This window comes from Quercus lobata, chromosome 9, assembly GCF_001633185.2.
Source record: "Quercus lobata isolate SW786 chromosome 9, ValleyOak3.0 Primary Assembly, whole genome shotgun sequence".
Lineage (NCBI taxonomy): Eukaryota > Viridiplantae > Streptophyta > Magnoliopsida > Fagales > Fagaceae > Quercus > Quercus lobata.
This window is the reverse complement of record NC_044912.1, coordinates 49,174,270-49,186,335: the sequence shown is the minus strand read 5'-3', so window position 1 is coordinate 49,186,335 and position 12,066 is coordinate 49,174,270. Positions and strand designations below refer to the sequence as shown.

Sequence of the window (12,066 nt, the reverse complement as noted above, 5' to 3'; positions counted from 1 at the left end):
ACACATTATATTTTTTAAAAAAAACTTATTGTCATATTGTCATTATTATTAATAGTAAATTAGAAATTTGCCATGACATCTTGAAAAATATACCATCTTAAAACCAACCAAACCGCACCTTGTATACCGCACTACATTGTACTTGTAACTGCAAAATTTAGGTGTGGTGCGGTTATAGTTTTGGACAAATCACACTGCAAAGTGCGGTGCATAAAATGATCGAAAACCGCACTGAACTGCATCGTGAATGCCCCCTACTTTTGACCCTTGATTACTTTCATTTGGACTCTTAAATTTAAGTTTTTTATTTTAATTTTTATTATTATTAAGGGTCATTTTGTTTATGTCTAAGAATAATATGATTGTTAAGAAAATTTAAACCAAAGGAAATAACTTCTTTCTATTGGTGTTTAACTACCAGATCAATAATAGAAATGAACTTTAAGGACAAAGTGAAATCAAATTTGATTAAATAATCAAAATAAAAACCATCCCAAGTACTAACCACTAAAAAACTATTAGAAATGATGGGTCTATTCTCTAGAGTTTACAACATAAACCATTTAAGTGTTTGATGTGTCTAGACTCCAAAGAGGCACATGCACATCACATTCACATGGGCCTGCTTGCTGCTTCCTACAACTTCAAATGATAAAGAGGCAAAAGCAAAAACCTCCCCGCTAAAATTGGTGGTACTTCTGTCTAAATTTAGCTTAAGACCTTAACAGTATCCAATCCTCCTCCTCCTCCGGATCACACACTCACATTCACATACCATCATTTCCATTCTTCACTTTCAGCAACAAAAATGGAAAACCAAAAAAACCAAAATACACGAGACAGACCGAACCAAAGAGATTAAGGTTTGTCAAAAAAAATTATGACAAGACCTGAGAACTTCGAGTTCCAGGAGTGGTGGAACCAGCAAAGAGACAAAAACAACAACACCAACCACGATCTCCTCCTCGACACTTCTTCCTCTTCTTCTAACAACGACATCCTCACCGTACAGGTCACCACTCCCACCTCAGATCCGACGGTCGAGAAGGGACGGTCGCGTAGCGCTCGCCAGCTCTACTGGCTTTGCCTCTTGAGGTTCCAGCAACTCTTCTCCTTCTTCGCTTTTCTCGCCAATGGCGTCGTTTATCTCCTCCGCATCTCCCACCGTCGGATCTCGTCTTCTTCGTCTTCGTCGTCCTCGTCGTCGCGTCTGTACCGTCTGATCAAGGCTTTTTTGGTTCTGGTTCTGATCTTGCTGTGTTTGGAGCTTGCGGCGTACTTCAAAGGATGGCATTTCAGGCCGCCGGTTGGGTCGGACGAGGTGTTGGGAATGCTGGGGTTTGTGTATTCGAGCTGGATCTCGATTCGGGCGAACTACTTGGCTCCGCCGTTGCAGGCGTTGACGAATGTGTGTATCGTGCTGTTCTTGATTCAGTCGGTTGATCGTGTGGTTTTGATGATTGGGTGTTTTTGGATCAAGTTCCGGAAGCTTAAGCCGGTGGCGACGGTGAGGTACGCGGCGGCGGATGAGGAGAAGGGGAATGTGGGGGCGGTGGAGGAGTATTATCCCATGGTGTTGGTGCAAATCCCAATGTGCAATGAGAGGGAGGTAAGAACATGTAGGTTTCATATCCCCCCCCCTTTTTTTTTTCTATTGTAATTTTTGTGTTTTTGGTTAGTATATGTTTAGAGGAGAAGAAGTAATGTTGCATCAGTAAGGTAAAGGTAAGAGAGAGAGTTGATTCAGGTTGAGGGAACGGAAAAAGGAATGGAAAAAGGTAGAGGAAGATTTAAAATACTAACATTAATAGACGTAGTGAAAAATGAGATGTTGATTAAAGAAGTAATAGTGTATGAGTTAGAAAAGATCACATGTGGCCACCCGACCCAATTTTTATTTTTTGTGATTTTGAACTCTTGGAGGGTCAAGCTTGGACCTTTTATTTTTTTGATAAATAAGAAAGATGTATATTCAAAAAATTAATGCAAAGAAGCACAAAGCATATCAAAGATTACAAAAGAAAAGAAAAGGCAACAAACAGAGAGAAAAGAAACTAATTACAAAGATATAGATAGCTTTATGCAAAGAAGCAAAAAGCATATCAAAAATTACAAAAGCAAAGAAAGAGCAACAAACAGAGAAAAGAAACTAATTACAAAGAAATAGAGAGTTAAGAAATAAAGGGAGAGATTCACTAGATGTGAGTCCCTAAGCCCTAGACCAATCAAAAAGGGAACCAGTAAAAAGAGCAAGCAACTAGTTATTGGATCTATCTAAGTCCTCAAAAGTCCGCTAGTTGCGTTCCCTCCAAATACACCACATCAAACACAACGGAGCTAAATTCCAAATGCTAGATGAATGCTTCCCCAACCAATTCCACCAGCCAAACAAGAAATCTGCAACCGATCTTGAGAGAACCCACGAAATCCCAAAAGTACCAAAGACAAAGTTCCACAAACGATGAGCCTTCCCACAATGTGGCAACAACTAATCCACTGTCTCCCCACAACAACGACACATGATGCACCGGGGTGCCTTAATCTTTCAAATACCTTTTCAAGGAAAAACAATGGAAGAATAATCACGCAACTTTTGATAAAATGAGCGGATATTAAAATCCTCATTCTTTGTCAACTTCCATCTCATATGGTCACCATCATCATTTGAAGGTAAATTGGCTGCCAAGAACCAAAAGAAATCATCCACCAACTTTGCCTCCTAATCATTAGGACCTTTAATTAAACAAACCTCCCAATCTCTCAAGTCCTCTGCTCCTTGCCTTATCAGAGAAGAGTTGAGAGAGACCGCTCTGTTTGTAGCAATATTATATAAGACCAGAAAAGCCAAACAAAGAGGAAGATCCCCATACCACCAATCTGTCCAAAATTTCACTCTATTCCCCAGCCCAACCTTAAACTGGATGTTTTTGCTAAAAGTTTCCCATCAGAATACTTCTTCACAAGCCACACTTGTGAACTCCACTTCCTAGCTTAGAAGTCTCCCCCCCCCCCCCCCCCCCCCCAATTCTTCCCCAAATTTAGTAGCTACAACCCTCCTCGAAAGTCGAGTCTCCTCCACCCCGAAGCACAAAAGCCATTTTCCTAGTAAGGCTTTATAGAAAGTGGTCAGTTTCCTAATCCCTAAATCACCATTGGCAATAGGCATACACACCTTATCCCAACCCAACAAGTGTGTCTTGGAATCACCCCACAAAAAATAACCTTGCAACTTCTCAATTTTGTTAGCCACATGAGTAGGGATGGTGAAAAGAGATAAAAAAATAAGTAGGAAGGCTAGATAACATATTCTTAAGCAAAGTTAGCCTATCACTTGTCAACAAATACAGTTTCTTTCTCCCTAATAACTTTCGTTATATTTTTTCCAATATAGGATTCCTAATAGAGGGGGCCTTATGAGATGCCCCCAACGGCATACCAAGATAAGTCATTGGCAAAGACCCAACCCTACAACCCAAAATCTTTGCCAAAGCATGCGCATTATTCACTTCACCTATAGGAACCGTTTCACTCTAAGACACATTGAGCTTCAATCCTACCACGGCCTAAAAACAAAGAAGTAACAAACGAACATGAAGGAGTTGCTCCACATTTGCATCACAGAATAGAATAGTATCATCCGTAAACAGCAAGTGCAAAACACATTCCCCCCCACCCCTCCTACCATCTGCTCTAAAGCCACGAAGTAACCTGCCCCTCCATTCTCTTCAACATCCTACTAAACATCTCCATCATGACCAAAAATAACATTGGAGATAGCGTATCCCCATGTCTCAAACCCCTTGAACTACCAAAAAATTCAGCTGGAGACCCATTGACCAACACAAAAAACTGAACTGTGGAGATGCAGATATGAATCCATGTACACCATTTGTCCCCAAAGCCCATTCTCTTTAACAAATATAAAAAGCCTCCCTATTCACATGGTCATAAGCTTTCTCAATATCTAGCTTACAAATCACTCCCGAAATCTTACTCTTCACCTGACTTTCAACACACTCATTGGCTATAAGGACTGAATCACGGATTTGTTTGCCTCCCACAAAGCTATCCTGAGATTTAGATATCAACTGATCTAACGCTACTTTCAAACGATTTGCCAGAACCTTAGCCAAGATCTTATAAATACTCCATACCAAGCTAATAGGTCTGAAATCTCAAAAATTAGAGACATCATTCTTCTTAGGAATTAAGGCAATAAAAGTAGCATTGAGAGATTTTTCAAACTTACAATGCTAATAGAACTCTTCAAAGACCGCTAAGCTAAAGCATAAGTGAAATGATGGTTTTGGCTTGAAATTTATCCAAAATAAGTTTGTAGGCATAATTTGCGGACGCATTTAGTAGTTGTGATTGATTAGTGTTGCATGTGTAAGAGGGATGGGGATGGGGAGACTATTGATCATTTACTTATACACAGCCCTATAGCTTGAGATTTGTGGAATATGTTTAAAGGAGAGGGATTAAATGTAGAGCTTTTAAATGTAGCACTAGTGAGAAAGCATAAGTCTTTTTAGGTTGAGGGAACGAAAAATATTAATAGAAGTAGTGAAAAATGACATATCATATAAGGAAGTAATACGGTGAATGAGTTTGAACAAAATACGATATTGGAAAATATTACATGTGGCTGACCTTGATCGATTAATTTGAGGATCCATTGCTGAACCAGTTGTTGGTTTTTCGATTCTAAACTCTTGGATGGCCAATTGTGGACGTTGTTGCACTAGTAAGCTAAAACATAAGTTAAATATGATTCTGGCTTAAAATTTATCAAAATTCAATGGTTATGAAAAAATTCTTGTATTTGTTAGTGTTAGAATAGATTAGGATACATATATTAGGATATTCCCATGAGGTTGATGAAGAATGGAGAACCTAGCTTTGATACCATGTTAAATTTGAGAATGTAATTTTCTATATGATTGAATTGTATACAACTGTACTGAGGAGGTCTTCTTATATAGAGAGGCCATTTAATAGTAACAATATTCAAGTACAATACGTAGTACTCCACAATAGTACAACTTAGATAGTATGCAGTAGGGTAGTAAAGTAGTACAGTTTGGGGCCCACTGATGAGCTAGGGCCTCGTGTACACTAACAGCTACTATTTGCAACCGAGTAGGATTAGCAGCATTCCAGTTTCACGTCCTGGGGCAGAACTAAGATAATAGAACTAAAAGTTCTTCACTTATAAATTGTGACCAACAACAAAAGGTGATTTTAATTAATTTCATCACCGCGTATAAGCTATAATGCTGGCACATTTATGGGAGTCATGTATAATGAAAAGTATTGTGATTCTACCTAAGCCTTATGGAGACCACATGTGAGTTTTACAATAGTTTCCTCTTTGGTGTTTTGCATTCAATTTCTGTGTTGAAGCATGTGGCCAAGAGAAATAGAGATGAAAGACAATGGGTTTATACAATTGACTTCTTATCTCCTTCAGTTTGTACCGTCTCTTGCATAGGGCAACATTTTTGTATCCTTGTTAACTGTAAGTATGCTGCGCCAACTGCCAAGCTTGTCTACCATCTCAAATGATGTTACACCTTCTTTTTTAAAGTGACTCAAGATTAGCATGCATAATTAAGGGATCTTTTGTCAGGACTGTTGGATGCTACTCAATTCACGTCCATACGACTTGGTTTTGGCTTTTATGTCTTCTTTCTTTTTCCATCCTGGTCTACTTAAGGTATAGGCCAGGCCTTCTGCCAAGTCATAAGTCCTCATGTCTTCACTCACTGCTCTCTACCAGTCTGTTATTTGGTCTTTCTCTTGTCCTTTGTGTCTCCAAAGTGAACCAAATACTCCTATTGTGTTTAGAGGTCTTCATCATGTATAACCAAACTATCTCAGATAGCCTTCTCTTGTCTTATCTTTGATTAAAAAGATTGAATGCATGTAGATTTTGTAATTGGGAAGATGCAGATTGTAGAAAATTAAAATTTTTTGTCCAATTTGAATTGATCTTAATGGATCCCTTCTGACTGCCTTGAGGAGAAATAATAGGTAGGAATGATAGGATTGGAAAAATAATATGTAAGTAAACAAAAATAAAAATATAGTACATTTTAGAGTATATTTGGAAAGTAAATGTAAGAGACTCATTCTGTTGCTGCTTAAGTTGCCCAATAGTAACAGATTTAAGTCATTTAATAAGTCATTTAACAATAAATCTTTTAGCAGTGACATAGTTATCCAAAAATGGTGAAAATTTTTCTTTTAGCAATGACAGATCATATTGTATTTGTACCCCCTTAAAGATAGGGGTAGCTCCTATTGATGAAAAGATGATAAAGGGTCGCTTAAGATGGTTGTTATGTTCAGAGGAGAGAGATTAATGCACTTGTAAAAAGGAGTAAGTTGATTTAAGTTAAGGGAATTAAAAAAGATAGAGGAAAACCCAAAATAACATTAGTAGAAGTAATAAAAGGGACTTGTCAATTAAGGAAGTAACATAGAATATGACTTCAGACTGAATAGAAAGGAGGAAAAGAATACATGTAGCTGATCTTAACTAATTTGTTGAGGATCTATAGCCGACCCCAAAAAATTTGGGATTAAGACTTGTTGTTACTGTAGTGACTTATCATATCATAAGCCTTTCGGCAATCATCAATCTGAATGTAAATAAACCAACTATACTTGGGGTTCCAATGATACCCTACGATAATGGTGTCCTTTGTGGTTTGAACCCCACTCTCCCCTCTCCTACTCTATCTATCTATTAAAAAAAAAGATCAACTATACTCAATGGTACTGAATGTTGGGCTATTAAGAAGTAACATATTCATTAAATGAGTGTAATTGAATAAGAATGTTAAGATGGATAAAAAGTAAAATATAAGGAAAGTTAAGATTTGAAATAAGGAAATTCGTTTAAAGATAAGGACAGCCCCTATTGATGAAAAAATAAGGGAGAGTTGCTTGAGATGGTTTGGTTAGTTTAGAAGAGAGCTATTAATGCACTGGTGAGAAAGAGTGAGTTGATTCAAGGAATGGAAAAGGTAAAGGAAGACTAAAATTAACATTACTAGAAGTAGTAAAAAAGGACATGTTAATTAAAGAAGTAATAGAGATTATAACTTTGTATAAAAGAGAATGGCAGAAAAGAATAAATGTAGCCGAGCCTGACTAGTGTGTTGGAGATCCATAGCTAACCCCAAAATTTTGGGATTAAGGTTTGGTGGTTGTTGTCATTGCTGTATGCTCAATGTCAATGAGCGTTGACTCAAATGACACTTTCTCCTTTATAAGAATGGGGTAGCGATTTGGGTCCTGAATTCAAGACCTACAGGCTGTGTGTGTGTTTCTGTGTACTAATAAAAACATTATAACATTTCTTCAAGAACATAAAGTTCAAGGTATAATTACAGAACATAATATGAGAGAGTAAAGGGAGAGAAGAGTGAAGAATGTGTATTGTTCTGTATGATTTTCAGTACCTACTTGGATATGGACGGGAGCTCTCATTTATTTTTATGTAGAAAATCATAATCATTTATTATTATATTGTGTTTGTTTGTATGTTCGTTTGCTGTTTTACGTTCACAAATATTCAATTTTTATTTTAATTTTTTCTTAATTTAATCCATAGTAAATTTGCAATGAATTGACAATGCCAGTTTTTTATTTGCACACACACACACATCTATGTATATATTGTTCTGTTTCAGTTTTTCAGTGTTTTTTGTATTATTTCTTTCCTTTTTTCCTCAGTAAACCTTAACATCTACTGTCCTTGGGTGCTGCACAGGTTTACCAACAATCTATTGCAGCAGTTTGTATCCAGGACTGGCCAAAGGAGAGAATGCTTGTACAGGTTCTTGATGATTCTGATGAATCAGATGTCCAACAACTTATCAAGGCAGAAGTACAGAAATGGCAACAAAGGGGTGTTCGCATATTGTATAGACACCGTCTCATTCGTACTGGCTATAAGGCAGGAAATCTCAAATCTGCAATGAGCTGTGATTATGTAAAAGATTACGAGTTTGTGGCAATCTTTGATGCAGATTTTCAGCCAGGACCAGATTTCTTGAAGAAAACTATTCCTTATTTTAAGGTAACTTTAAAAGATACATTTAATGTACTCTAATGTATCGAGCATGCTTAATGGTTACTGTTATGATATAAAAGCACACTACATAGAATAGCTGTTGTTTAGATTGTCAAGTTATATCCATGCTTATGTCTACAATATATATATATATATATATATATATGTATATATATAAATACTTATTACACGTGCAAATTTCAGCATAAACAACGTCAAAGGATTATTTGTGTTGTGGACAACCTGGACTAGCCTGGTAGTTGATTCTATTAAAATCAATTTCTTTTTTTATGATAACAGACAAAATATGTTAGAAAGAGGAGAAACCTCGGTCTAGATACATTTCTTAGATTGGCAGCTGTGCATGTTGTTCATAGCTTTGCAGAATGATGTGGTTCTTTGTTAAATCATGTATATAGTTTTTATTTCAAACAAGAGGAATAAGATGTTTACTTGTTTAGGTGGTTTACAATCTTCTCAAATGAAGTCGATAGTTGTCTGTCAATATAAATGTCATGCACATACATAAGGATACCAAGATATTCCTATGGATTCCTACATACATATATCCAGATTCCCATTAAAACTTACTTCTTTGGGAATGTCGATCCCCTTCAGAACTGGTAAGTATCCACATTACTATGACTAGGGAATGTTATTTTTATTTTTATTTCATAAAATGACAATAATATCCCATTTAATGTAGCTCCAACTAACCAAATTAAAACTTTCCTCTCTTTACACAAACCCTCTCCTATCTTCTCAATTGTTGCTCAATTCATTGCTTTATCACTACCATGATGTAGGAACCCCTATGGCCAAGGGAAGTTGCGTACTTGTTTTCTAGTCAATTTTTCTATGTAGTGTTCACTACTGCTTCAATTTTCTTTTAATCTCCTTTTCGTCCCCTAGTCATTTGTTCTACGTGGTGCTCACTACTGCTTCAATTTTGTTTTAATCTCCATTTCGTCCTCTTTTTCCTTTTTTTTCTTTCCCTTTTCTGGATCTTTCTTTCCTTTATGGTGTCTCAATGGGTTCCAAACCCAAAAAAAAAAAAAATGTTAGTGGAACTGGATGACTGATGTTTTAGAGTAAAATTAAAATATTGAGGTATTTCAAGCTTATCATGTACAAAGATATTTTTGGAAAAATCAATAATTCCAAAGGATTCCTAGGAATAAACCAATATATGAGGATCTCACATTCGTGGAAATCTTACTGAATTCCTGATCAAACCAAACAGCCATGCTAACATTTCCAAGTTTTTTAGATTTCTAGGGATCACATTCCCAAGAATTTGGATGTTGGAGTTGATCGATTCCTTTAATCAATATGACATTTGTGTTTGGATGCAAATATGAATGTGATTGATAGCACCAATTGTTTTTGAACCAAATGGTGTCTCCTTTCCCAGAAAGGGTGGAGGGGTGAGATCATGAGTTCAATCCTTATGGGTGTGTGAGTTGAATTGCCTATAGAGAGGGAAAAAAGTTAAATATGATTGAAAACTCTTTTTCTACTCTGTTGCGGAAATTGTAGTTTGATGAGGCTATTCTAATTGATGTCAGCATAATTATTCAAGTTTCTTCCTTTTCCCCAAACCCTCAATATTCACCATCTATCCACTTTATTGAGTGCTTTTGTTTAATATGGAAACATTTTGTAGATTATAAAGTAGATATAGGTGACCTTTAAGTTTTGATTTCCTAACTTTCAGATCTTTTTTTGAAGGGGAATGATGAACTGGCATTAGTCCAGACAAGGTGGTCATTTGTGAACAAGGATGAGAACTTGCTTACAAGGTTGCAGAACATAAACTTGTCATTCCACTTTGAGGTTGAGCAACAGGTCAATGGCATGTTTATCAACTTCTTTGGATTCAATGGAACTGCTGGTGTTTGGAGAATTAAAGCCCTTGAAGACTGTGGTGGCTGGTTGGAACGGACAACTGTAGAGGACATGGACATTGCTGTTCGTGCTCATCTTTGTGGGTGGAAGTTCATATATCTGGATGATGTTAGGGTATAATGTATTCCCATTCACAGGGTTTCTTAACTTGTTTTAAGATTAATCATATGCTTTTCTGATCTTACTCCTTCTTGCAGTGCCTTTGTGAACTCCCAGAGTCCTATGAAGCATACAAGAAACAGCAACACAGATGGCATTCAGGTCCAATGCAGTTGCTCCGCTTGTGCTTTGTTGACATACTCCGTTCTAAGGTATGGAAGTCTCATTTATTTATGGTGTTATTTGCAAGACATTGAATATGATGGAAGTTTAAGAAACCTGATAAATGGTCATGAGGAAAGGTGGATTATGAAGTTGACAAATCATTGCACTCTCTTCGATAAACAAACTATGAAAGTTCCATTAAGACTTTCAAACATAAAGATGCACAGTTGTGCAAACAAAATCATTTAAATGTATCCTTCTAAGACATTACTTCAATTAAGTTGTTTAACTCATCATTCTGTGGCTTTGATGTTTGGTATTAAGTACTTCAGCTTTAAGTATGTTTTATATCTCATTCTAATGTTACTTTCTTTGACATTCCAGGTGAGTTTTGCCAAGAAAGCCAATTTGATATTTCTTTTCTTCCTCCTACGAAAGCTCATCCTGCCATTTTATTCGTTCACACTCTTTTGCATCATTCTCCCCCTGACCATGTTCCTGCCAGAAGCTCAGCTACCAGCTTGGGTTGTTTGTTATGTTCCAGGAATCATGTCTATATTGAATATTCTCCCAGCACCACGATCAATCCCATTTATAGTTCCTTACCTTCTTTTTGAGAACACCATGTCTGTGACCAAATTTAATGCCATGATATCTGGATTGTTTCGGTTTGGAAGTTCTTATGAGTGGATAGTTACAAAGAAATTGGGAAGATCATCAGAGAACGACCTAGTTGCATTTGAGAAGGAATCTGATCCCCTAGTGGAAACTACCGGTCTTCTAAGGTCATCCTCAGATTCAGGCCTTGAAGAGCTGAGCAAACTAGAGATATCTAAAAAAATCGGTAAAACTAGAAGAAACCGGTTGTATAGGAAGGAACTTACTCTTGCATTCATTTTGTTAACTGCCTCAGTGAGAAGCTTGTTGTCTGCCCAAGGAATTCACTTCTATTTCCTATTATTTCAAGGGATCACTTTCTTAATTGTTGGTCTTGACTTGATAGGCGAGCAGGTGAGTTGACCTTTAGTATTTTGATTTTTTGAGTAATGTTGGAAGCTATTTCCCCAGGATTTGGACTGGGACTCAGTTTACCATGAGTGGAGCCAATGTGCTGGCTAGAGTATTGGCAGTTCATACCTGCCTTTTGTGTTTCTTGGCCCCTCATTGAACCAATTTCTTCACGCCTGGCACATATTTGTAGTCTATGAGTTTACTTTTTGTGTAAAGGGCTATTGTATCATTGTTGCCGTCAAGTCATATGCCTCAAGTTAACATAAAGTTGTCTCAAGGTTGCAGAGAGATATGACCCTCAAAAATGGTGAAGAGGAAAGGATTCTTATGTCCAATCTGTTTGTTTGTATGCTACCAAGTAAACTTTTTTGCATGTACCAAACAAGACGGGAATTGTTAGATTATTAAAATTCTTTAATCTTTGTTATCAACAGATTTGTGTACAATAAGATATACTTTGGTTGAAATGAAATTTATGTTCTCAAATTTGTGGATGTTGTCTTATTCCTATAGGTATGGTTAGATTAGTATAAGATGAGGTTTGAAGTTGGTATATTTTTCAAATTTTGGGCATTTCCTACCATCCCAAAACTAATTATTCCCTTTTTTTGGCCAAGTTTTAAATTATTTAGCTAGTTCTTTATTTTTGGTTGGCTTTTCTAGTCAACACTTGCTAGGGTTATCAAAATTTTTTTTTTGAAAACTAGGGTTATTAAACTATTAATAATATATTTAATATTAAAAATAAATAAATATATTAGTATATAGACAGGGTGCGGTTTGTGTGGTTTTTTTTA

The 12,066-nt window shown here is 36.5% G+C and overlaps 1 protein-coding gene across 1 annotated transcript; it reads left to right on the top strand.

The window, feature by feature from the left end:
- The first annotated feature begins 622 nt into the window (after positions 1–622).
- On the top strand, positions 623–11,700 carry LOC115960050 (probable xyloglucan glycosyltransferase 6). The gene is made up of 5 exons (XM_031078744.1): positions 623–1,609; positions 7,784–8,092; positions 9,818–10,108; positions 10,192–10,305; positions 10,643–11,700. Exons 1-5 carry the CDS (start codon positions 881–883, stop codon positions 11,276–11,278), a joined length of 2,079 nt encoding a protein of 692 aa, XP_030934604.1. The 5' UTR covers positions 623–880; the 3' UTR covers positions 11,279–11,700.
- Positions 11,701–12,066: the final 366 nt, after the last annotated feature.